This window comes from Clarias gariepinus, chromosome 23 (assembly GCF_024256425.1).
Source record: "Clarias gariepinus isolate MV-2021 ecotype Netherlands chromosome 23, CGAR_prim_01v2, whole genome shotgun sequence".
Classification (NCBI taxonomy): Eukaryota; Metazoa; Chordata; class Actinopteri; order Siluriformes; family Clariidae; genus Clarias; species Clarias gariepinus.
Genome location: NC_071122.1, coordinates 25782501 through 25806931, shown reverse-complemented (window position 1 = coordinate 25806931; position 24431 = coordinate 25782501). Strand labels below are relative to the sequence as shown.

General features: G+C 46.6%; 2 protein-coding genes across 2 annotated transcripts; both read left to right on the top strand.

Annotated features, from left to right (window-relative positions):
- The first annotated feature begins 412 nt into the window (after positions 1-412).
- On the top strand, positions 413-6206 carry fbxo42 (F-box protein 42). Its single transcript, XM_053483457.1, has 10 exons — positions 413-559; positions 1585-1866; positions 2222-2338; positions 2841-2975; positions 3065-3218; positions 3572-3682; positions 3771-3867; positions 4027-4083; positions 4360-4476; positions 4596-6206. The coding sequence occupies exons 1-10, from the start codon at positions 451-453 to the stop codon at positions 5538-5540; spliced, it is 2124 nt and encodes a 707-aa protein (XP_053339432.1). The 5' UTR covers positions 413-450; the 3' UTR covers positions 5541-6206.
- Positions 6207-14567: 8361 nt separating this feature from the next.
- On the top strand, positions 14568-22941 carry slc25a34 (solute carrier family 25 member 34). Its single transcript, XM_053483645.1, has 6 exons — positions 14568-14615; positions 15015-15768; positions 19110-19175; positions 21215-21367; positions 21522-21656; positions 21731-22941. Exons 2-6 carry the CDS (start codon positions 15283-15285, stop codon positions 21905-21907), a joined length of 1017 nt encoding a protein of 338 aa, XP_053339620.1. The 5' UTR covers positions 14568-14615; positions 15015-15282; the 3' UTR covers positions 21908-22941.
- Positions 22942-24431: the final 1490 nt, after the last annotated feature.

Here is a 24431-nt window from a genome sequence, read left to right as displayed (position 1 = left end):
GATGCTCACAAACTGGCAGGACAGACAAACAGACAAAACATTTTTCTGCGACTGGTTTCTGGTCCTCCAATGTATGAAATGTAAAGATATCATTGAAAGAGTGAGTTCTGACCCAATGTACAAACCAAACCTCTCTTTTATGTAAACAGATATACTTTTATGCCTTAAAGTTCTCACTGTCCACATGAAACGATGTGTCTGAAGACGTCGGTCGTGATAAATTTCTGTAATTTTAAGGCTGCACTCCAGGATTTTTTTAATGAATTCATTATTACGTTAATTTGATGCATTTCTTATTGTTTGTTCTGTGTTTTTGCACTTCATGACTAAGAGGGCACGAGCGCGAGCACGCGCGATCCTCCGGAACGCGCCAAACGCCTCTGAGGAGGGCGTTACGTGCGCGCCCCCGCGCCCATGCGTAAGCTGCTGCTGTAGGGAGGAAGATGGCGGATGTTTGGAGTCTGGAGAGCAGCAGCAGGAGCTGATAAAGAGAACCAGCAAGCGGCAGCGAGCAGAGCACACGGCGGGACGCGCACAGGGAGCACACACACACACGGCGGTAATACGACACGACACGGTGTAGAGCAGAAACCAGTCCAAACACGACTTAATCAGGGAAGAAGAGGTGCGAAGCTAGCTAGCCAGCGAGTTAGCACTGTGAGGAGAAGCAGTGTCTGTCTGCGGGTCCGTTAGCTTCATGCTAGCACCGGCTGGTTAGCCTTCTGAGGGGCTTTTATACCATTCTCCACCTGACTTTATTCCACACGGTGTCTCACTGGACCCCGATCCGGACGTAATAAACGGATATTAGACCCGTTTACGAAGACGTTTTTAGCGTGCGGTGTTTGTGTAAGAAGCGCACCGTTAGCTGACTAGCTTATTCAGTTAGCCTACAATAGGTATACATGAGCGAGGGTCGATATCTCAGTGATGTGTGTGTGTGTGTGTGTGTGTGTGAGAGAGAGAGAGAGAGAGAGAGAGAGAGAGAAAGTCATGCGTTATGAGAGTGTGGGGAAGCAGGAAGAAAGCGGAAAGGTCCGGAGAGTCCCGTTAGATGACTGGCTTTATTATCGCTCCTGCAGCTGGAACCTGACTGAGCCGGGGGAACAGGGGAACAGAGGTGGATATGACGGACACGAGCCTGTTTAGTGTTCACTGGTTGCGTGTGTTTTTAAAAGCTGTCATGACAGTGTGATCTAAACTGGAACTGAAGTCCATGCAGAATAGCAAAAAAAAAACCCAAAGTGATCTATAGCTGGGTGGTTTCTGAGTAAGAGGATGAGCTGAGATCAGGTTCCTGTAAGTGTGTGTGTGTGTGTGTGTCAGTTACTGTACTGAGTGATAGGGCAAAAAAATGTCCCGACACGATATCTACCACGGCACTAGGGTTACGTCCTCTCCAGGAGATCTGATGATGATCAGCAACACCTCAGAAAGAAAGAAACCTAATCTGTCCTTATCGCCCATGCGAGAGCGAGCAAGCCTGCCGGTTTAAACACAAAATCAAACGTGAACGTGTCTTTCTGTGATGTAATTTGTCTTGAGTTTTACAGTCTGACTCCTCTTCACCTTTGCACCCAACAGGCAGCATGTCTCGCTCCTCCGACAGCGAGGACACCTGCTTCATTGCAATGGACACCGAGGACACCGGCGCCGCCGCAACAGGGCACCACGCTGATGCCCAGGACGTGCGATTGGAGACAGCAAGCACCTCAAACTGCACAAAGCATCCTGGGAAAAGCTGCCATAGAGACATGGGCGAGCTGCCTGAGGAGGTCCTGGAGTACATCCTGTCCTTCCTGTCCCCGTATCAGGAGCACAAGACTGCCGCCCTGGTGTGCAAACAGTGGTACCGCCTCATCAAAGGTGAGGGGGGGGGGTATAGGAATATTGAAGTGTATAAAGAGAGGAAGGCAGGAAAAGTCATACACACACACACACACTTAAACAGATTGGGACACATAAGGGGAACATGAGAGAAACAGTAAGAAAGATGGACTGAGAGAATGAGACGGATAAAAGGACACAGACAGGGGGAGAGAAAGACAGCGTTAAAGCTACATTTGAATTGATAAGACGGAGTGTGTGAGAGACAGAGAGACAGTGTGTCAGAAGACATCACAGACGTCTTTGTGTGTGAAGGTTCAGACGTGTCAGTTAAAGGTGTTAATGATGTCTTTAGAAGTCTTCAAAGTGTCACCGTGTGCTTTGATGTGTGCAGGTGTGGCGTATCAGTGTTACCATGGTTTCCTGAGGGCCGTTCAGGAAGGGAACATCCAGTGGGAGAGTCGCACCTACCCATATCCTGGAACCCCCATCACACAGCGCTTTTCCCACAGTCAGTACACACACACACACACACACACACACACAATTTCATCTTCATCAAACATCCTAAATGATGTGCTGTAACAGGATACTGAGTGTTTAAACTATAGTAATCATTATTCTATAGAATAGATTTATAGCACAAATATTTATAAAAGAATCCAGGTTTCTGTTCTACACTCACAAAACTTCACTAAAGTTCTTCACTTTGGCTCCTTAATGACATGAGTAATTGAGTAATGAGCCGAGAGTTAAAAGGTTTTTTTTATAGCAGAAATCTTTAGCTCCAGTACTGTACAACACAGTGTGGTGATTTTTACTGATTTAACTGATTGGTTAATTACCAGGATTTGTGTGTGTGGGGAGCCAAGAGCTTTGTTTTATAGTTTAGGACACATGCAGTTCCAAGGTCCACCACAGGGGGCACATAAGCTCTAGCCCTAGTTTTGTGTGATTCTGCTGGGTGATAAGTGTTAAAATTAGAACACACTTTGTGTGTGTGTGTTTTAAAGGTGCGTGTTACTATGACTCGAACCAGTCGATGTACGTGTTTGGTGGCTGCACACAGAGCAGCTGTAATGCAGCGTTTAATGACCTGTGGAGACTTGACCTGAACAGCAAGGAATGGATACGACCGCTCGCTTCAGGTATGCACACACACGTGTGCACACACACTTGCACTGCTCTTAATATGTCTCTGGCAGCTGAAGTTTCTTTTTTCTCGCTCTGTGTGCAGGCTCATACCCGTCTCCTAAAGCCGGAGCCACACTGGTGATGTTCAGGGACCTGCTGGTGCTGTTCGGAGGCTGGACCCGCCCCAGTCCGTACCCTCTGCACCAACCTGAGCGCTTCTTCGATGAGATACACACCTACTCTCCTTCCAAGAACTGGTGAGCAAACAAGATCTGTCAATCTTCCGTTTGAGAAAACTGTGTTGAATGAATTTGGTATGGAAGGAGTCTCCAGTGTCTGCGCTGCGTAATGGTCGAAGGTAGAGCTGTAGCTGGAAGTGTTCTCAGGACGTTTCCCTTTTCAGGAACAGAGGAGTTTACTTTTCTTTGTGCTTTCTGACTGACCTAACAGTGTGTAAGAGGAATAAAACACTCAGATGTTCATCACCCCTCCCCCGACACGCACTGTTCTACTGCAGCAGCTTTCTTACTTGTGTATAATTTTATAAAAAGGTCTCGGTCTCTCTCCCTCTCTCTGTTTGTCTGTCTTTCTCTCTTTCTCTGTGTCTCAGGTGGAACTGCATCGTGACGACTCACGGTCCTCCTCCCATGGCTGGTCACTCCTCCTCCGTCATTAATAACACCATGGTGGTGTTCGGTGGCTCTCTTGGAGCGAGACAGATGTGCGTAGCTTTTCCTTACCTTTTTCCACCAGCCCTTTCTCCATGTTTTCACAAGACATAATTGTGTGTGTGTGTTTTTTTACTTCAGGAGTAATGAGGTGTGGGCTTTGGATCTTGAGCAGTGGTCCTGGTCCAAACCCACCATAACCGGCTCGGCTCCTCACCCCCGCGGAGGCCAGAGCCAGGTGAGACCAACCCCCCTCCCCCCCAACCACCACCACCACCACACCTTTACAGCCACATACTCATCACTGAGGGAGCTCGGGATCTACATGTTTGTGTTCAGGTCTCGTCTTGAGGAGACGCCACTAACGCCATGTTCTCTCTCTCTCTCTCTCTCTCAGATTGTAATAGACAGTGAAACGCTCCTCATCCTGGGGGGCTGTGGAGGCCCGAACGCTGTGAGTTCTGCTTTCACGTCTTTAGGATCAACATTTAAATTTTATGTTATTAATGTGTTTATATTGTTAGTAGTAGAATGATATGGTTTATGCCGTGTGTATTTATTAACTGACACTCCTGCTTTCTCATGATTGATGATGTCAATTCAAAATTCAAATTTTATTTGTCACATACACAGGTTCTGGCGTTAACTGTTATGATTGTTAAAACCCTCTGTTTTAAAGCTGTTTAATTTCCTTCTATAACCTTTATCTGATTGTGTGTGTGTGTTGCAGCTGCTGAAGGACGCCTGGTTGTTGCACATGGGCGCCCCCACCTGGTCATGGCAGCAACTGCGAGTAGAGAATGAGGAACATGGAGCTCCTGAGCTCTGGTGCCATCCGGCCTGCAAGGTGTGTGTGTGTGTGTGTGTGTGTGTGTTAGTTAATGAGAGTGTTCCGCCTATATTTATTTTAAGTTTAATTTAAGTCTTATTTCTTATCCCTTTATCTCTCTTTCTCCCTCTCTACAGGTGGGTGAGTGTGTGGTGGTTTTCTCACAGGCTCCGTCCGGGCGCGCCCCTTTGAGCCCGAGCCTGAACTCCCGCCCTTCCCCTATTAGTGCCACGCCTCCCCCGCTTGGTCCGGACACACCCCCTCTGCGATCACAGTCTCCTGTGCGCTCCGGCGTCATCCTTGGCAACGTAGAGGAGGCTCCCTGTGTCAATGGACGCTGGGGCACACTCAGGCCACGCCCAGCGACCGTTAGGGCCGGGGCCAGAGAGGGAAGCCCGTCCTCTTCTCAGCAGCCGTCTCCATCACAGGCTCCAGACAGCCCGACTTTACTTAACGGCTCCTCCCCTTCCCCTCGTACCAGTCCCTCTCACCCACATGGCCATGCCCATTTACCTACAGATTATGGATGGGAGTCTCCGCCTTCCTCAGCATCATTATCCTTGGCCCCGCCCTCTCTGGATCAGCCGAGTACAAACGGCATTCACACTCCGCCGGGTGCCGTCTCCCCTGCTGCACTCCGCAGAGGTCTGGAAGCCGTCAAGTCTCTCTCGTCATCGTCTCCGTCATCATCCTCGTCTTCCTCAAACCCCGCCCCTAGCTCCAGTCCCGCCTCGTCCAGCCCACCGCAGGTCGACGGACACTCGATTCCCCCGATTGCGCGTCGTCTGGGCCACTCGGTGCCGCCGCAGAGCCTAAACGTGGGGAAGCCGCTGTACCAGGCGCTCAGCTGCAAGCCCATGCAGATGTATGTGCTGGACATTTCTCGGGCCAAAACGGAAGGTGTGGTGGGATGGCGCGTCTTCGGCAGCGGTGCCGTCACCGGACCGCCGGAGACGAGTCTGCACACAGTGGTGCAGGGCAGAGGAGAGCTCATCATCTTCGGCGGGCTCATGGACAAAAAACAGAACGTCAAGTACTACCCCAAAACCAATGCCTTGTACTTCGTACGTGCTAAAAGGTAATGAGGGAGCGCGAGAGGAACGGCGTGCGCTAGTTGAGGTGGTCCGATTGGGAATTTACCCACATTCTGACCTGGACACTGACATCATGAGACCTGCCTTTTAGGGAGAGAGACTGGAGCGACTCGTGTGTCACATTCCCAACACTAATTCCTCGTCTCTCTCTTGAGAAATCAATTTTGACACATTTAAAGGACATCTAATGAAGAATCGTTGTTGTGTGATTGCTTTTCCTGACCTTCACTCCCTGAGTGTGTGTGTGTGTGAGTGTGTGTGAGTGTGTGTGAGTGTGTGTGAGTGTGTGTGAGTGTGTGTGAGTGTGTGTGAGTGTGTGTGGGAGATGAAAAACTGAAGAGACTGTTCCTTCGTTTCCTGCGATAGCGGTCTTATTGCAGATGAAGTGGCCGGGGAAACGGGGGAACGCTGCTGACTACCTTGCTTTTATATCTCACTTCCTGCCTGCATTGTTTACATTTAAAACACAAGCGAAATAGAGACGGTGTGTGCGTCACTGCATGTGTCTGTGAACGAATGTGTATGTGTATAGGACCTGTGTGTGTGTGTGTGTGGATCGATGTTTGTTTGGGAGGGGATGGGGGAGGGAAATTGAGGGTCCTGTTGCAGTGTAACCCAATACAAAGTCAAACAATAAAGGCCTCTAAGTCTTAATGTCTTGTTGAAATTCATTATTCGACATCAGCTCTGTTATCGTAGTGTTTGAGGACCTTCTTGTTCTTCTAAGGATTGTTTTTTCTTTTTTTTTTTTATCCAACATTCTGGGTTTTTTGGGGTCTTAACAGGCTTAAAGGGTCATGAAAATCTCTTGAATGTGTATGAATCAAAATGGTCAGATAGTCCCTGATGAACAAGCCGAGGGCGACAGTGGCAAGGAAAAACTCCCTGAGATGGTAATAGGAAGAAACCTTGAGAGGAACCAGACTCAACAGGAAACCAATCATCATCTGGGTGAAACAGAAAGCAGGAATTGATCTGCATTTATACTGTGTGTTAGTTGGCAGGCAGTTCAGCTATAACAGTTGATGTTAATATGGAGTCCAGTTAGTTATTGAAAACTCAGGTAGACTTGTATAAAGTTCCAGTGCTGAACTATTGAACGGTCAAGTCCTCAGAGAAACAGCTGTCAACACCAGTCGAGGCCAGAACCGTCTTCTAGGTAGAGAGAATCATCCCCAGACACCAGACGCATCCCAAAGAGACACACGGGGCCTGATCTCCAACCAGAAGCGAGGCACTAGGATGGGTCTGACAGGTCCGGAGGGCAGAGGGAGTCTGGATCACTGGCAGCTCAGGAACGACATGTGTAGCTCGACAGAGAGAGAGAAGGAGAGAGAGCAGAAGAGGGGAGAGCAGAAGAGGAGAGATAACATTTAGGTATGGTCGCAGTCACATAATGTATAATGTGAATGTATATTAACTGTAGAGTGCAAGCAGAGACTCCGGCAGGACTAACTATGACATCATAACTAAAAGGGGAGGAGCCAGAAGGAAACACAGACATGAGGGGGAACTGGAGTCAGTTCATCCTGGAGTCCTGCTTCTGGTTGGAGATCTCATCACATGGATGCCCCGTGTGGTCTGCCTGGAATGCGTGTGGTGACTGGGGTTGGTTCCACTTTTCCATGAAGGTGGTCCTGTCCTCGACTAATGCAGACAGCTGTTCTCTGAGGACCTGTGACTTCAGTCGCTCAATAGTTCAGGACTGGAATTTCTCACAGTCTACCTGAGCCTCCAGGAACAAACTGGACTTTAATCTTACACATCTCCTCTTATATTGAACTTCCAGTCTCGCATATTATTATGCACATCAATCCCTGCTATCCGTTTTCACCCAGATGAGGATGGGTTCCCTGCTGAGTCTGGTTCCTCTCAAGGTTTCTTCCTATTACCATCTCAGGGAGTTTTTCCTTGCCACTGTCGCCATCGTCCTAGGCTTGCTCATCAGGGACAATTATATAATTTTGATTCATACACATTCACATTTCATACAAACTTAATTCTTTTAATTGTGTAAAGCTGCTTTGTGATGATGTAAATCGTTAAAAGCGCTATACAAATAAAATTGAATTGAATTGGAACTGACATGTAAAGCAAACAATCATCTCACCGTCAACAAACCTGAGTGATCAATGAGAGTGAGGAAGACAGCATCCAAACATACCAGTTCACCATAATACTCTACGTCCATGAGTCCCCCAGATCTGCTCCTTTACCTAAGGATAATCTATTTATAAAAATGCTTGATTAAATAAATAGGTTTTTAGCCTGGACTTAAACACTGAGACTGTGTCTGAGTCCCGAACACTATTTGGGAGACTATTCCATAACTTTGGAGCTTTGTAAGAAAAAGCTCCGCCCCCGCAGCTTTAGTTTTTATAACACGCGGTACTGATAAGCAGCCTGCATCCTTTGATTGAAGTAGGCGTGGCGGATCGTAAGACACTAGCAGTTCACTCAGATACTGCGGCGCAAAATAAAAGCAGATTTTATACAGAATTGCTCTGTCATAAGCCAAGATAAAAAAAAAGGAAAATAAAATCTTATACCTGTATGGGGCAGCATAACCTGAAAAAAAGATTTATTAATGGGGAAAGAAAGAAAACACTGATATTGCACTGAGAATGGTGTGATGTTCGATGTTAAGTAAGTACTTCTTCATGTCATGGTGAAGCTGGAGTCTGTCCCGGGGACACTGCACACCAAGTGAGGATATGTCGTGTCCCCTGAATGTAACCTTCTAACCAAATGCACTGACCTAGACTCTGATCTAAACTTCATGGTTTTTCATAACTTCACCAAGCACATTACTGTACATCAAAAAAAATAACATGCGCATACACACACACACAGACTAAGAAGATCGGCATGCACTGCTTGGAGAAGACTGAGGGCCGATAGAATGTTTCTATGTTGGTTTGGTCTTACAGGATAAATAAAACTCCAGGAAAACACTCGGCCTTATGGATGTCATGGGCCATTTCTGTGTTAATGTTTTACTATTCTCGGTCTTGTGGTTGTGGGATTATCTACAAAGTATAACAGAGTTAGACGTTCCGTCTGACCTGCAGTGACCCGGTGAAAGCAGACGTGTCACATACAGGAAGTTTAGTTCCAGAGCGCGGTACGTTAACGTGACGAGCCGAGATCACAAGCATTTAAGTGTATTGTTGATTGTGTTTATGGGAGACTGGGAAGGGACAGGCAGATCGTTTTCGGTTAATGTGCTGAGTAACAGGTGGGCTAAACTTACACACAGCATGCACAGAGCGTATGACTGAAACACACACACACACACACATACAAACTGTAAGAAGATCCGCATGCACTCCTGGGAGAAGACTGAGGGTGTTAAAATGTTTAGATATTGGTTTGGTCTTTCAGGATAAATAAAACTCTCCAGGCCTTGTGGATGTGACACACACTTACTGGCGGTTATGCACGGTGTTTATCATTTAAAAATTGCATTAAAACGTGTGCTTTGATATTCTGATTACCACTTCTGAATTTCACCTGGAACCCAAACTGTGTAAAACATGAACCACTTTACTGAAACGTTTTGATAAGAAACTAACATAAACATTAGTCATACTAACACTGGTGTGTTTCAGGTAAAGTTAGCTGATACCTATTTGGAGTCAGTGTTGCCAGATGTACAGTAATTATTGTTTTTTTACAATAACTTGCGTTTCTGTACAATGTTGGATCAATAATTGTAAAAAAAACAACAACTCTAAATTTACAATGATGTCATGCTATAGTTTAACAGTGCAGGTCTGATTTGGAGCCAGTCTGGTTCTTCATTGTATATACTGTATACTCTGTCATCACATGTCACAGAAAACTGACCCTGGATCTGTAGTAAATAAATCAATCCACATCTCTACTGAGATCTCGTGAGACTACCGCTGGGTCAGGGGCAGCACAGTGGTTAAGATGTTGGACTACTGATTAGAAGGTCCCAGGCTCAAACCATCAGCACCACAGCAGCCACTGTTGGGCCCTTAAGAGAGGCCCTTAAGTCTCAACAGCACACATATACAGCACATAGATAAATGTGAGTTGCTAGCGAGTGGTGCACAGTGTGTGATATGGAGGCCTAATAAATAAAACTCACAAACAATCATTTGAATAGTTAGAGTCCACTGCAGTTAATTTTATAGATTTATAGACTTAGAAAATGTTGAAAAGATTTTCAGTGCATGATAATTTGCCCCAAAATACTTTTTTATGATATTTTTTATACAATAATTTTTATACAAAAATAAGAATACAGCCAGTGTTTCTGTGAATGTAGAAAAAAATAATTATCAGTTTCTTGAATGCCTGTTGATAAAGTTTAATAAAATTCAACAGTTGAATAAAATCTTTAAACTAAAACCTAAAACTTCAAACAAAGAAAGTTGTTATAATGTGATGAGTAGATTCCTGTGCCCAATGTTTACAGATTTCTTAAACCTTTAAGTTTTCGACTGCCACTGTTCCTACCACTACATACTACAGGTATAAATATATCCATCAATTGTACTTTATATGCATAGTGCATGATACACAATTATAGTTATAGTTATTAGTTATAGGTAACTCAAAACGAATAAATTACTAGCAATTTATCCACTACGATTTTAATATAGTTTAATATATTTTAAAAAATGATTCTATGAAGTAGTACCATCATTGTAGGACAACAGTGACCTCTAGTTCAACTGGGAACTGTGGAACCAATGGTGACCATTGTATTTATTCCCATTTTACGACTGTGGTAGGACCTCTGGTCAACATTTACACACATACACACACACACACACACACACACTTTGCGCAATTTAGAAACACCAATTATCCTAACCTGCATGTCTTCGGACTGTGGGAGGAAACCAGAGGACCTGTTGGAAACCCACCAAGCACGGGGAGAACATGCAGTGAAGTAGAACCCCTGAGAGTATGGACTAGAAATATAGAAATATTTATATAATTTCTGTTGTTAATTAAGAATACCACCATTTTGTTGAAGTAATTTATACAGTAATATTTATGATTAGCAAAGTGTAACATTTACACTACTTGGCTAATAACTGTCTGTAGTAACACAATATTACATTAATACAATACGTTTTCCCCGGTCATTTACCAATACTATTGAGCCTTACCACTCTTCAATGCAATGTTGTTAACTGTATTAATTGTGCAATGCTCTTTTCTTTTCCTTTTTCCCTTCCGAGTTCAGTCAGTGTAAATTCAGTCGTGACTCACATGCTGTACCTTCCCCTTTAGTGCAATACGGAATTTACTGATTTGGGTTTTTTTAAGTAGTTTTCCCCCTTTTCTCTCCTCCTTTTCTTAATTAATCTAATTCATCTATTTTATTAACCTACATCACTTGTGTAAAGTTTATATTCAGGTTTAAGCTTATTTTTTTTAGCCAGCTAATGACTAATAAGCTAGCCAAGTTGCTAGCCATGTGCCATCCCTGGATTTTTTTCATACATAAATTTGACTATTTTCCTGAGCAAATAATTAACAGCAATCTGAAGACCAAATGTTCTTATTTCTTTTAGTAGAACATTGCAAAAGGTTCCACAGAATAACAATGAAAGGTTTGAGTATAATAATGCTTCAAGTAACTTAATATGGCAGATTTTTTAAAATTGCAATAACTTAATTGAATACAACATAGAATACAATGAAATAAAAAATTTTTGAAAATTTGAAAAAGAAGCTCATTTCCATATAAAGACGAGAGACAGCTGTGACTTTAGAAAGCTTTGTTTAAGAATAAGGAATTTTACATTAAACAAAGTAATTACTTGTTCGAGAGGTTTATTTTATAAAGTTTCATAATAAAAATTATAACTTTAACACTAAAGCAGTGAGATACACCGAGGTGTGAAGGAGATGGACTTTTAGGGGAGTTAAGAATCTTTTTGTCTTCTCTTGTGAAGTGTGTGTGTGTGTGTGTGTGTGTTTATTATCTCCAGATATCTTCCCAATAAATCTTGTGCAGGAATTATAATGAACTTCTTTAGTTCAGTTGGAAGTCCAGGACTGATCCCGCCTGATTAAGACTTTATGTCATGTGATCTCCCAGTAGCTGAACGAGTGAACTAAATCAGTCATTCTGAGCTCATTCACCACAGATTTAACTTTACATGATGTTTCTGAGCTGTTTGATTTAAAAGAACATGGCGGGACGAGTGAAGTGTGGGAAACGTGAGGAGTGTGTGAGCTCGGTGAGGAGTGAGGAGTGTGTGTGAACTCGGTGAGGAGTGTGTGTGAGCTCGGTGAGGAGTGTGTGTGTGTGAGCTTGGTGAGGAGTGTGTGTGTGTGTGTGTGTGTGTGAGCTCGGTGAGGAGTGTGTGTGTGAACTCGGTGAGGAGTGTGTGTGAGCTCGGTGAGGAGTGTGTGTGTGAGCTCGGTGTGGAGTGTGTGTGTGTGTGTGAGCTCGGTGAGGAGTGTGTGTGTGTGTGTGTGTGTGTGAGCTCGGTGAGGAGTGTGTGTGTGTGAGCTTGGTGAGGAGTGTGTGTGTGTGTGTGTGTGTGTGAGCTCGGTGAGGAGTGTGTGTGTGATCTCGGTGAGGAGTGTGTGTGAGCTCGGTGAGGAGTGTGTGTGTGAGCTCGGTGAGGAGTGTGTGTGTGTGTGTGAGCTCGGTGAGGAGTGTGTGTGTGTGTGTGTGTGTGTGAGCTCGGTGAGGAGTGTGTGTGTGTGAGCTTGGTGAGGAGTGTGTGTGTGTGTGTGTGTGTGTGAGCTCGGTGAGGAGTGTGTGTGTGAACTCGGTGAGGAGTGTGTGTGAGCTCGGTGAGGAGTGTGTGTGTGAGCTCGGTGAGGAGTGTGTGTGTGTGAGCTCGGTGAGGAGTGTGTGTGTGTGTGTGAGCTCGGTGAGGAGTGTGTGTGTGTGTGTGAGCTCGGTGAGGAGTGTGTGTGTGTGTGTGTGTGTGTGTGTGAGCTCTGTGAGGAGTGTGTGAGCTCAGTGAGGAGTGTGTGTGTGTGTGAGCTCGGTGAGGAGTGTGTGTGTGTGTGTGTGTGTGAGCTCTGTGAGGAGTGTGTGTGTGTGTGTGTGTGAGCTCGGTGAGGAGTGTGTGTGTGTGTGTGTGTGTGTGTGTGTGTGTGTGTGTGAGCTCGGTGAGGAGTGTGTGAGCTCGGTGAGGAGTGTGTGTGTGTGTGTGTGAGCTCGGTGAGAAGTGTGTGTGTGTGTGTGTGTAAGTGTGTGTGTGTGTGAACTCGGTGAGGAGTGTGTGAGTGAACTCGGTGAGGAGTGTGTGTGTGTGTGAACTCGGTGAGGAGTGTGTGTGTGTGTGTGTGTGTGTGTGAGCTCGGTGAGGAGTGTGTGTGTGTGTGTGTGTGTGAGCTCGGTGAGGAGTGTGTGTGTGTGTGTGAGCTCGGTGAGGAGTGTGTGTGTGTGTGTGAGCTCGGTGAGGAGTGTGTGTGTGTGTGTGTGTAGCTCTGTGAGGAGTGTGTGAGCTCAGTGAGGAGTGTGTGTGTGTGTGAGCTCGGTGAGGAGTGTGTGTGTGTGTGTGTGTGTGTGAGCTTGGTGAGGAGTGTGTGTGTGTGTGTGAGCTCTGTGAGGAGTGTGTGTGTGTGTGTGAGCTCGGTGAGGAGTGTGTGTGTGTGTGTGAGCTCGGTGAGGAGTGTGTGTGTGTGTGTGTGTGTGTGTGAGCTCGGTGAGGAGTGTGTGAGCTCGGTGAGGAGTGTGTGTGTGTGTGTGTGAGCTCGGTGAGGAGTGTGTGTGTGTGTGTGTGAGTGTGTGTGTGTGAGCTCGGTGAGGAGTGTGTGTGTGTGTGTGTGAGTGTGTGTGTGTGTGAACTCGGTGAGGAGTGTGTGAGTGAACTCGGTGAGGAGTGTGTGTGTGTGTGAACTCGGTGAGGAGTGTGTGTGTGTGTGTGAACTCGGTGAGGAGTGTGTGTGTGTGTGAACTCGGTGAGGAGTGTGTGTGTGTGTGAACTCGGTGAGGAGTGTGTGAGTGTGTGTGAGCTCGGTGAGGAGTGTGTGTGTGAGTGTGTGTGTGAACTCGGTGAGGAGTGTGTGTGAGTGTGTGTGTGTGTGAGCTCGGTGAGGAGTGTGTGTGTGTGTGAGTGTGTGTGTGTGTGAACTCGGTAAGGAGTGTGTGAGTGAACTCGGTGAGGAGTGTGTGTGTGTGTGTGTGAACTCGGTGAGGAGTGTGTGTGTGTGTGTGTGTGTGTGTGTGTGAGCTCGGTGAGGTGTGTGTGTGTGTGTGTGTGTGAGTGTGTGTGTGTGTGTGTGTGTGAACTCGGTGAGGAGTGTGTGAGTGAACTCGGTGAGGAGTGTGTGTGTGTGTGAACTCGGTGAGGAGTGTGTGTGTGTGTGTGAACTCGGTGAGGAGTGTGTGTGTGTGTGAACTCGGTGAGGAGTGTGTGAGTGTGTGTGAGCTCGGTGAGGAGTGTGTGTGTGAGTGTGTGTGTGAGCTCGGTGAGGAGTGTGTGTGTGAGTGTGTGTGTGAACTCGGTGAGGAGTGTGTGTGAGTGTGTGTGTGTGAGCTCGGTGAGGAGTGTGTGTGTGTGTGTGTGAGTGTGTGTGAACTCGGTGAGGAGTGTGTGTGTGAGTGTGTGTGAGCTCGGTGAGGAGTGTGTGTGTGTGAGTGTGTGTGAGCTCGGTGAGGAGTGTGTGTGTGTGTGTGTGAGCTCGGTGAGGAGTGTGTGTGTGTGTGTGTGTGTGAGCTCGGTGAGGAGTGTGTGTGTGTGTGTGTGAGCTCGGTGAGGAGTGTGTGTGTGTGTGTGTGTGTGTGTGTGAGCTCGGTGAGGAGTGTGAGTGTGTGTGTGTGTGAGTGTGTGTGAGCTCGGTGAGTGTTTTCCGCAGGGTCGGTCACGCACTTGACATTGAACCGATAGGAAGGTGTAACTCCGAATCTGATTGGCTGGAGGAAGGGGGCAATGCGGAAGTGCCGACAGGATCGCGGTATGTGATTGGCTGGGAGGGGGAACGGGGCGGGGCCAGGGCGGTGATGTTTTAGGAGCGTGTTTACTCTCACGGCGCTGTGTGCGGGTGTGTGTGTGTGTGTGAGAGAGAGAGAGTGTGTGTGTGTGTGTGTGTAAGAGACGCGCTGACAGGGTGAGTGAATCTCTTTGCTCAGTATAAAATAATTCTATAAGTTATTTATTATATTACATTAATCTGATCGAGAGGTTTAAATTCCGACTCGGTCACTTTTACACTGTAGTGTGTGTGTGTGTGTGTGAGCTAGTAAAGTGCTGACACACACACACACACACACACTAAGGATCAGATCATTTATTACTAGAGTGAAATGTTTTAATGGAAGATGTTACTGCAGGGATCAAATGTTTATAAACATAATGAGTGATGATGATGATGATGATGAGTGACAAACACATCACTTTCTTTGTAACAGTTTAATTCAACACACACACACACACACACACACACACACTCAGTCCTCCTTGTCTGCATCTTCGTCTCACTTGTCTCATGGTTTGCTCTGTGCCACAGAAGTCCTCCTGAGATGGAAACGCGGTTCTCCGGAGTCCCACATGCCTGACTTTCGCTCCCCTGCGTTTCATCACTGAGGTTTCCGCGTCTCCAGGGTGTCATGTGACTCCGGCGTCCTGCGCTAAAATCATTCCTCAGGTTGTGGTATCCAGGGCCGGTGACGTTCTCACGCTACACCGTGCTGCTTCCTGGACTCTTTAGGAGACGTCTCACTGTGTAAGCTGGACGACCCATCATCATCATCATCATCGTCGTCGTCGTCGTTGTCATGGACACGGCGGTGGATCCCAAACCACGCCCCTCAGTCATGCCATTCATGACCCAGAGCTCCATTCCTCCTCTGTCCTGTGCTCCTTCGAGGTCAGATGGTAACCGCCCCCGGGCATTGTGGCCGCCCCTGGACTTCACGCTGGGGTCTCTGGCATGCTGCGGCGCCTGTGTGTTCACCAACCCGCTGGAGGTGGTGAAGACTCGCCTCCAGCTGCAGGGGGAGCTACAGGCGCGCGGCTCGTATAAACCGCACTACCGAGGGGTGCTGCAGGCTCTCTGGCTAGTGGGACTGACGGATGGGCTGCGCGGCCTGCAGAAGGGCCTCGGCGCCGGACTGCTCTATCAGGCGCTCATGAACGGCATCCGGCTCAGCTTCTACTCGTACACGCAGGTCTCAGGGATCACGGACGTGCCCGGCGGTAACGTGGCATCGGGGGCAGCTGCTGGGGCTTTAGGGGCCTTCATCGCCTCTCCTGCTTACCTGGTGAGTTTACAGCGCTGCATTCATCACACTCCGACGTTTTGCTGTGTGTGTGTGTGTGTGTGTGTGAGACTCATTAATAATGAATTATATCAAAATAATTAACTCATGCGGTTTCACCAGCACTTTAACCTATCTGTGCAAAGATCAACTCACTGGCCATTTCATTAGGTACACCTGTTCAACTGCTCATTAATTATTAATACCTCAGTGCAATTAGTCATGTAGACATGGTCAAGTTCAAACTGAACATCAGAATGAGAAAGGTGATTTAAGAAACTCTGGGCGTGGCATGGTCATGGTCATGGACAGGCCGGTCTGAGTATTTCCCAAACTGCTGATCTACTGGGATTTTCACACACTACCAAAAGGCCTTGTTGATGCCAGAGGTCAGAGGTTAGAGTTGAACGACCAGACTGGTTGGAGCTGATAGAAAGGCAACAGGAACTCTAATCACATCTTGTTACACCTGAGGTCTGCTGAAGAGCATCTCTGAACACGTCGAACCTTGAAGCAGATGTTCTACAGCAGCAGAAGATCGTACCAGGTGTCGATCTTAAAAGCTAAGAACAAGAAACTGAGGCTACAGGTCACATGGTCTCACCAACATCAGACACCAGAAGATCGGATGTGAGTAATGGAAGTGTGTTACGTCCAGTTTGGCATCGCACACATGGAGTCATCACTTGTGTACACACACACACACACACACACACACACTCCGGAGTAAGTCAGTATTTCAACAAGAAGTAAAATATACAGATAGAACAGATCGATCTGAGATGAGAGTAAAGTACACACTCTGCCTTTGATCTCTAGGCCACACCCCCGACATCATAACCGCCTAGAGGTTCTAATTGGGCGCTGATGATTGTTTTTCTGTTTCCTTGAGTTTCTTCTTTAGTCCAGGTCTAAGGATCATCACCTGTTCAAGACACTGGACGACACGCGTCCGTATAAAAGTGTGTGTGTGTGTGTGAAGTGTTAAACTTGTCTCTATTTTGCACTGATGAAATGAGATTTTGTTTATTTGACCCGAGAAGAGACCGGACCCCTCAGAACACAGAACACACCCTCAGAACACACCCTGTGCATCTTCACACCCTTCGCCCACACATTCCATAGTGACGGTATAGAGCCTGGATGTTTGTCGTGCACTAACGAGATGCTGACATCACTCAGGTGGCTCCGCCCTTTTTTCCCTCCACGTAGCAACAGCAATGCGCACGCTGCAGTGAGGTCGCAATCTGGCCGTATGTTGTCTCATATATCAGTGACCGAGTGCGCTCTCTCTTTTCTCAGGCCAGCTGGAACACTAAACACACACACACACACACACACACACACTTGAGTGTTTGGGTGCTACTGTGTATCTGGGTGACTAAATATATCTTCTTCCTGGAGTGAAGTGAAAACAGGAAATACAGGAAATAATGTGTCAGGGTGGTGATTATTAGTGCGAATTGATTATTATCATGATACGTGTTGGGACACACACACACACACACACACACACACACACACACACATTGATGGAGGTTTGATGACGTCCCGGCTGCTGAGTGGTGTGTTATTCACAAGAGAGGTGAAGTGGAGAAAGGAGACGTCAGTGCCGAGGGAAAGGGCACTGGGTGAAAGGGCACACACACACACACACTCACACACTTTCTCACACACGCACACACACTCGCACACACACGCACACACACTCACACACTCGCACACACACACTCACACACTCGCACACACACACTCACACACTCGCACACACACTCGCACACACACACTCACACACTCGCACACACACTCACACACACACACACTCACACTCGCACACACACACTCACACACTCGCACACACACTCACACACACTCGCACACACACATTCTCACAGACACACACTCACACACTCTCTCACACACACACTCTCACAGACACACACACTCTCTCACACACACACTCTCACAGACACACACACACTCACACACTCTCTGTCTCACACACACACACACACTCGCACACACTCACACTCACTCGCACACACACACTCACACACTCTCTCTTACACACACACTCACACACACTCACACACTCTCTCACACACACACACACACACACTCGCACACACACTCACACACTCTCTCTTACACACACACTCACACACACTCACACACTCTCTCTCTCACACACACACACACACACTCGCACACACACTCGCACACACACACACACACACTCACACACTCTCTCTTACACACACACTCACACACTCTCTCACACACACACTCTCACAGACACACACACGCACACACACACTCGCACACACACACTCGCACACACACTCGCACACACTCGCACACACACTCGCACACACACACTCGCACACACACATTCTCACAGACACACTCTCACAGACACACACACACTCGCACACACACTCACACACACTCACACACTCACACACACACTCTCACAGACACACACTCTCACAGACACACACTCTCACAGACACACACACACACACTCGCACACACTCACACTCACTCGCACACTCACACACTCACACACTCTCTCTTACACACACACTCACAAACACTCACACTCTCTCACACACACACACACACACACACTCGCACACACACACACACTCACACTCACTCTCACACACACTCGCGCACACACACACACTCACACACTCTCTTACACACACTCACACACTCACACACTCTCTCACACACACACTCTCACAGACACACACACACTCACACACACTCACACACTCTCTCACACACACACTCTCACAGACACACACACACTCACACACACTCTCTCTCTCACACACACACACACACACACACACTCGCGCGCACACACACACACACACTCACACACACACTAGCACACTCACACACACTCACACACTCTCTCTTACACACTCACAGATACACACACACACTCTCACAGATACACACACACACTCGCACACTCACACACTCTCTCTCTCACACACACACACACACACACTTGCACACTCACACACACACTCGCACTCACATACGCTCTCTCACACACACACTGCTACACTCTCACACACACAAAAACTCACACTCTCACTTACTCAAATGCACACACTCACACACTCTTTTACTCACACAAACACACACACACACACACACACACACACACACACACACACACACACACACACACACAGGTGAAAAGTAGAATTGTGACTTTCTTTCATTGTGTGGTGTGTGTGTGTGTGTGTGGTGTGTGTGTGTGTGGTGTGTGTGTGTGTGTGGTGTGTGTGTGTGTGTGTGGGGGGTGTGTGTTGTGTTCACAGGTAAAGACACACCTGCAGGCTCAGACAGTGAAAGCCATCGCTGTGGGTCACCAGCACAACCACCAGGTGAGGATCAAAACATTCAGATTTAATTCCTGTTTTATTTTGACTGATTCACTTGTTTTTTTGAGTCGACTCAGTGATTCAGTTCACCGGACAGACAGACAGTCCTGGTTAATGTCTTAACGAGCAGGTGGGACGTGTGTGTGTGTGTGTGTGTGTGTGTGTGAGAGTGTACAGGAATGAGATACACACAAGATTACATTGAACATGAAGACTTTACTTTAATGTTCAACAAACTGTCAGAGAACATCAATCATCATCATCACTGTTGGGCTTGTGTGTGTGTGTGTGTGTCTGTGTGTGTATGGGGTTTGTGTGTGTGTGTATGGGGTGTGCACAGTTGAGAGGAATTTTCCAGTGAAGTGTGAGTCAGGTCAGGGATTTCACAGTGCTTAGTTTGAAATAACTGTGTGTGTGTGTGTGTGTGTGTGAGAGAGAGAGAGAGAGAGAGAGTTGGGTATCTATAAAGTTGCACAAGTTTAAAGAGAAAAAGGCCAAAAGTTCAGTTGCAACACACACACACACACACACACACATCCTTGAGAAGTTGTTTCATGACAATGACCCTCAAGTGCACTGAGGAAATCTTGTGCATACGTGTGCGTGCGTGCATGTGCGTGTGTGTGTGTGTGTGTGTGTGCCTGCGTGTGTGTGTATACGTGCATGATTCCACAACCAGGCACCGTCACATGTTTCCCACCAGTCAGCAGCTGCAGCCAATCACACGTCAGCAAACAGAGGTGTGACGGATTTACCAGGCACTGATGACAGGACAGCTTTAAACACACACACACACACACACACACACTGTAAGCACAAAAGTTGCAGTTGATCTTTGATCAAACATAGGTTTTTTTTTTAAGCGCAGTCTAATCTGGGAGTTTCTGACCGGTTAGAGCAGGACTGATAAAAAGAGCTAAGTCAGGTGCGTGTGTGTGTGTGTGTGTGTGTGTGTGTGAACTTGTTATCAAACATGTGATATGTTTTGCTGCTCAGTGTGTTTTCTCCTCACACAGTTGCTCCTCTCGAGCTGATTAAGAGCAGTCAGAGTGTTTCACTTTAAAACAAGTACTTTAACATGTGTAATGTAATTAGAGTGTTTATCACACACACACACACACACACACACACACAGAGTCGCGGATAAAATCTGCATCAGAGTATCTGAGATTGTTACCAATCGATCACCCTTGCTTAATACTGGGTTATTTATTTGTTTGTTTGTTTATTTGTTTGTTTGTTTATTGTCGCTCATCCTGTGGCTGTAAAACTCAACATTTCTTTTAGATTTATTTCTGCTTGGTTTCGTTAAGCCACGCCCACAAAACTCGCTGTTCAGCTTCGGCGTGCGCCAAACCCTCCAGTAACGCAGCTCGGCCACTGCAGCCACCACAGACACACGATTGTTTGTTTGTTTGTTTGTTTGTTTGTTTATTTAACTGGGACATCGAGCATTAACTCACAAACCTATAAACGTAGCAAACAGCCATTTCTCATCTGCTGTCTCTGTACAATAAAATGTCACCGTAAAACAATTAACAATAACAGCACATTATAATCATCAAAACATAAAGCTACAAAAAATTACACTGTACATTTATACAAACACAAACAAAATAAAACAAACATTTAAAAAAACACCAAAGTAACACCGCAGAGGCGGGAGGAAAGTAAAGCCAGGACGCAGGAGTGATCTCATTAATGGTGTTAATGTTGATAAGTCCGAATGTTCTGAACCAGTTCTTCAGATTAATTGATTTGCAGGGCGCCATTACTTTTGTCCCAATTAAACAGTGTTAATCTGTGGATTTGTTTTGGAAGCGTTTCCTTTCACTTTGTTAATCGCTGAAAGAAACGTTTGAGAGACGCTGAGCGAGAGAAAGTAGCCACAGGTACTCCTCGAGAGTCTAAACACCATCGAATCTCCTGACACACACACACACACGCACGCACACACTTACAGGGACCTCGGGTAGTGTATGAGTGTGATGTGAGTGTGTGATATGAGGAGCCAGTTGCTGACTGAGTGTGACGGTTCTCAGGGAATCTCCAGCGCCTTCCTGACCATCTACAGGCGCGAGGGCGTGGCGGGTCTGTGGCGCGGCGTGAACGGTGCCGTACCGAGGGTCATGGTGGGCTCAGCGGCTCAGCTCGGCACCTTCAGCTCAGCCAAAGAGTGGCTCATGCAGACGCAGGTGAGGCCACACACACACACACACACGCACACACACACACACTTTTTAGGTAACTTCAAAGCAGGAATCGTGTTAATCGCTTTCTCTCTGTCTCTGTCTCTCTCTCACACACACACACACACACACACACACACACACACACACACACACACAGCGCTTCAGTCCCGACAGCTGGCTCGTCGCTCTGATGGCGGCCACAGTTAGCGGCGTTGCCGTGGCGATCACCATGACGCCGTTCGACGTCATCAGCACGAGGCTTTACAACCAGCCTGTGGACGAGCTGAAGAAGGTGTGTGTGAGGAATAGAAGCTGATATGGGTTAGTGTAGAGTCTTTTGTGTGACTCTGTTCTGCTTCTCCTCAGGGCCGGTTCTACTCCGGGTTCCTGGACTGCCTGGTGAAGGTGAGCCGTACCGAGGGGGTTCTGGGTCTGTATAAGGGGATGGGTCCTGTGTTCATGCGTCTGGCGCCTCACACCGTGCTCAGCATGCTGCTGTGGGACGTCATGAGGCAGAAAGCTCTGAAGCACTACGCTCTCTGAGGAGAACATCAGATATCCATCGGGGTTCTCAGGGTCCTACTCTGTCCTACTCGGTCCTGCAGCCTTGTCTAGTCTCGCTCACACACAGGAGAAAAAAAGTCTCGAGGTCTTTCTTCACTCCTTTCATCTCTTTCTCTGGAATCGAAACGTTCTCTCCAAACATTCTGGGAACTCCTGAGAACTTCCCCTGAATTAAAGTTCAACATGCTGTTAATTAGCCAAAGTAGCCGATGATGTCACACAGTAAACTCAATTTGTGGAAATCCTCGCTGTTCGGTTGGCAGAAGAAGAAAGAAGAAATGTATTATTTATCCCCCTGGACATGAAGGGCTTTATTGATTTCTCAGGAGATTTAACACAACAACTGTGGAGAAGAACATCGGGATTCTCTACTGGGTTCCTGTAAGTGTGTGTGTGTGTGTGTGTCAGTCAATCACTTCATATTAACGAGCTAACAGAAAGAAAATGATTCCATAAATAACCCAAGGTGTTCATGGCAAAAGTACTGGCGCCCCTGTAAATGTGTGTGCAGTGGTCGAGCTGCATTACTGTAAGATTTAGCGCAGGCTGCATTAGGGGGCGCTCTTTCACCATTCAGACAGCACTTCCCGTTGGTGGGCGTGGTTATCTGAAAATGAGCCGTGCTTGGGAACTTGCACATGGTTTCTGTTTCTCAAGAGATACTTTATAAACCTAGTTTAGGTAAAAATAATGAAAAAGGATCTCAGGACTTCCAGCTGTGGTTGAAAGGGTTCATCAGGGTGTGTGTTCATGTGTGTGTGTGTGTGTGTGTGTGTGTGTGAGAGAGAGAGAGAGAAAGAGATGCAGTTTATTTTTCTTTAATGAACAAACTGAACGCTGCAGGCTGATGAACACTCGAAGGCCGACCGACTGCTGGCGTGTTGATGAAGAACGTTAAAATTAATTCAGTTGAAATCCTGAACTGAACTGAAGGTGTTAAAGTAGAATTAATTCTTAATTGTTTATTTTTTTTAAAGAATTGAATCTGCTATAAAAAGAATTATGTTAAGACATGGTGTTGTCTGGTTTTATTTCTGAGGCTCTTCCTCAATACACATTTACACTCATATATACAATAAACTCATTTAGCGTAGATATAAAAGTTGTCCTGAAAACAAAAAGAAACACACTGAAATACACCCCGATCAGCCACAGCAGTCTCACCCGCGCCAGTAAATGAGCTGAAGAACACTGATTATCAGCGAGACCCCAGTAAAATAGTGACACCCGAGGCTTACACACGCCCACAGGGTCCGAACTCACAATAAAGCCCGCTGGCTGTGATAGAAAGCCCCCAGAAGACCCAGTGCTCCACAGCACACCACACAGGGACGGAGCCCTTTAGGGTGATGTTCCTTCTGCTCCTGGGTCAGCAGTCTGGGGACGAACTCAACAGCAACATGTGGCCTGGACTGTTCCGTATGACACACCGACAACGGCAGCGATGTTGTGGACTGTTCTCCGACGGTCATCACGCATACGTTCCTGAATGGTTTCAGCATCTTCATTGAAGGTCTTCCTGATCCCTCGTTGTCTTCCGGCAACGTTTCACTCAAAACACCAACTTGTTGCAGCATCGCCGTGAACGTTGCCGAATCATTTCTAACGTCTCTGTGGCAGATTTGCCCAGTTTCACGCAGAACTTCAGAGCACCATGTCTCCTGGCTCACTGATTTATGGGGGTCGGTGACTCCTGGGACTCTGTGTGTGTGTGTGTGTGTGTGTGTGTGTGTGCAGCCCTGTGCTGCCACCTGTTGCCTTGTTAGAAACTTCTCTCAGATTTTTTTATACCACCTCGTATATATGAATATGTTGTATATGTTATATTATGATTTGTATTTATTTTTATTAGTTCAGCTCTCTTCATTACACTTCACTCTGCACATAAAAAAATCTTTTTGATGCCTGGTTTATTAATTGTGAATTATTATGCATTGTTCCTCTACAGCTCACATTGTAAAGTGTGATAATAAAGACAATTGTAATAATTTATGAGATAAAATATATTACAGTACATTACAAATATATGATAACTATATGGCATTTTAAACTCTTTAGATAATTGTTGATTTTATATACATAATTATACCAATGAGCATTCTACACACACACACACACACACACACACACTCAGGTACCTGAGTTCTGTGTAATCACACACTCATCCATCACAGGCTCCTGGTTAGGTTCCTCCTGACCCCTGTGTGACCCCGTGTGTAGGAGAAAACCACAAGAGAACAAGGCTGTAGAGTTTGTATCTAAAGAGCAGCTTGTATTTAAACAAAGGATTGAATAGAGGATTGAAAAGCTCAAGTCTTCTGTCCTATGTTGGCCTCCGCCATCGCGTTCCCTGTGCACTGCGTTCTGGAAGGGACACACGAACCTGGACACCAGGACACGTCGAGAACGTCAGCGCTCTGTCTTCTGCAGTGATGTCACACACTGCTTATCCCAGAGGTGTGTTATTACTGAGTAAAGACTTTAGAGCCCAGGACGTCACTGG

Excerpts from the sequence above, each read along its gene's own strand:
- fbxo42 (XM_053483457.1), top strand. The coding sequence starts at position 451 with ATGTTTGGAGTCTGGAGAGCAGCAGCAGGAGCTGATAAAGAGAACCAG. Across the intron at positions 4,084-4,359 it reads GCTGTGGAGGCCCGAACGCT|CTGCTGAAGGACGCCTGGTT; the intron begins GTGAGTTCTGCT and ends TGTGTGTTGCAG. Across the intron at positions 4,477-4,595 it reads GGTGCCATCCGGCCTGCAAG|GTGGGTGAGTGTGTGGTGGT; the intron begins GTGTGTGTGTGT and ends CCCTCTCTACAG.
- slc25a34 (XM_053483645.1), top strand. The coding sequence starts at position 15,283 with ATGGACACGGCGGTGGATCCCAAACCACGCCCCTCAGTCATGCCATTC. Across the intron at positions 15,769-19,109 it reads TCGCCTCTCCTGCTTACCTG|GTAAAGACACACCTGCAGGC; the intron begins GTGAGTTTACAG and ends TTGTGTTCACAG. Across the intron at positions 21,368-21,521 it reads AGTGGCTCATGCAGACGCAG|CGCTTCAGTCCCGACAGCTG; the intron begins GTGAGGCCACAC and ends ACACACACACAG.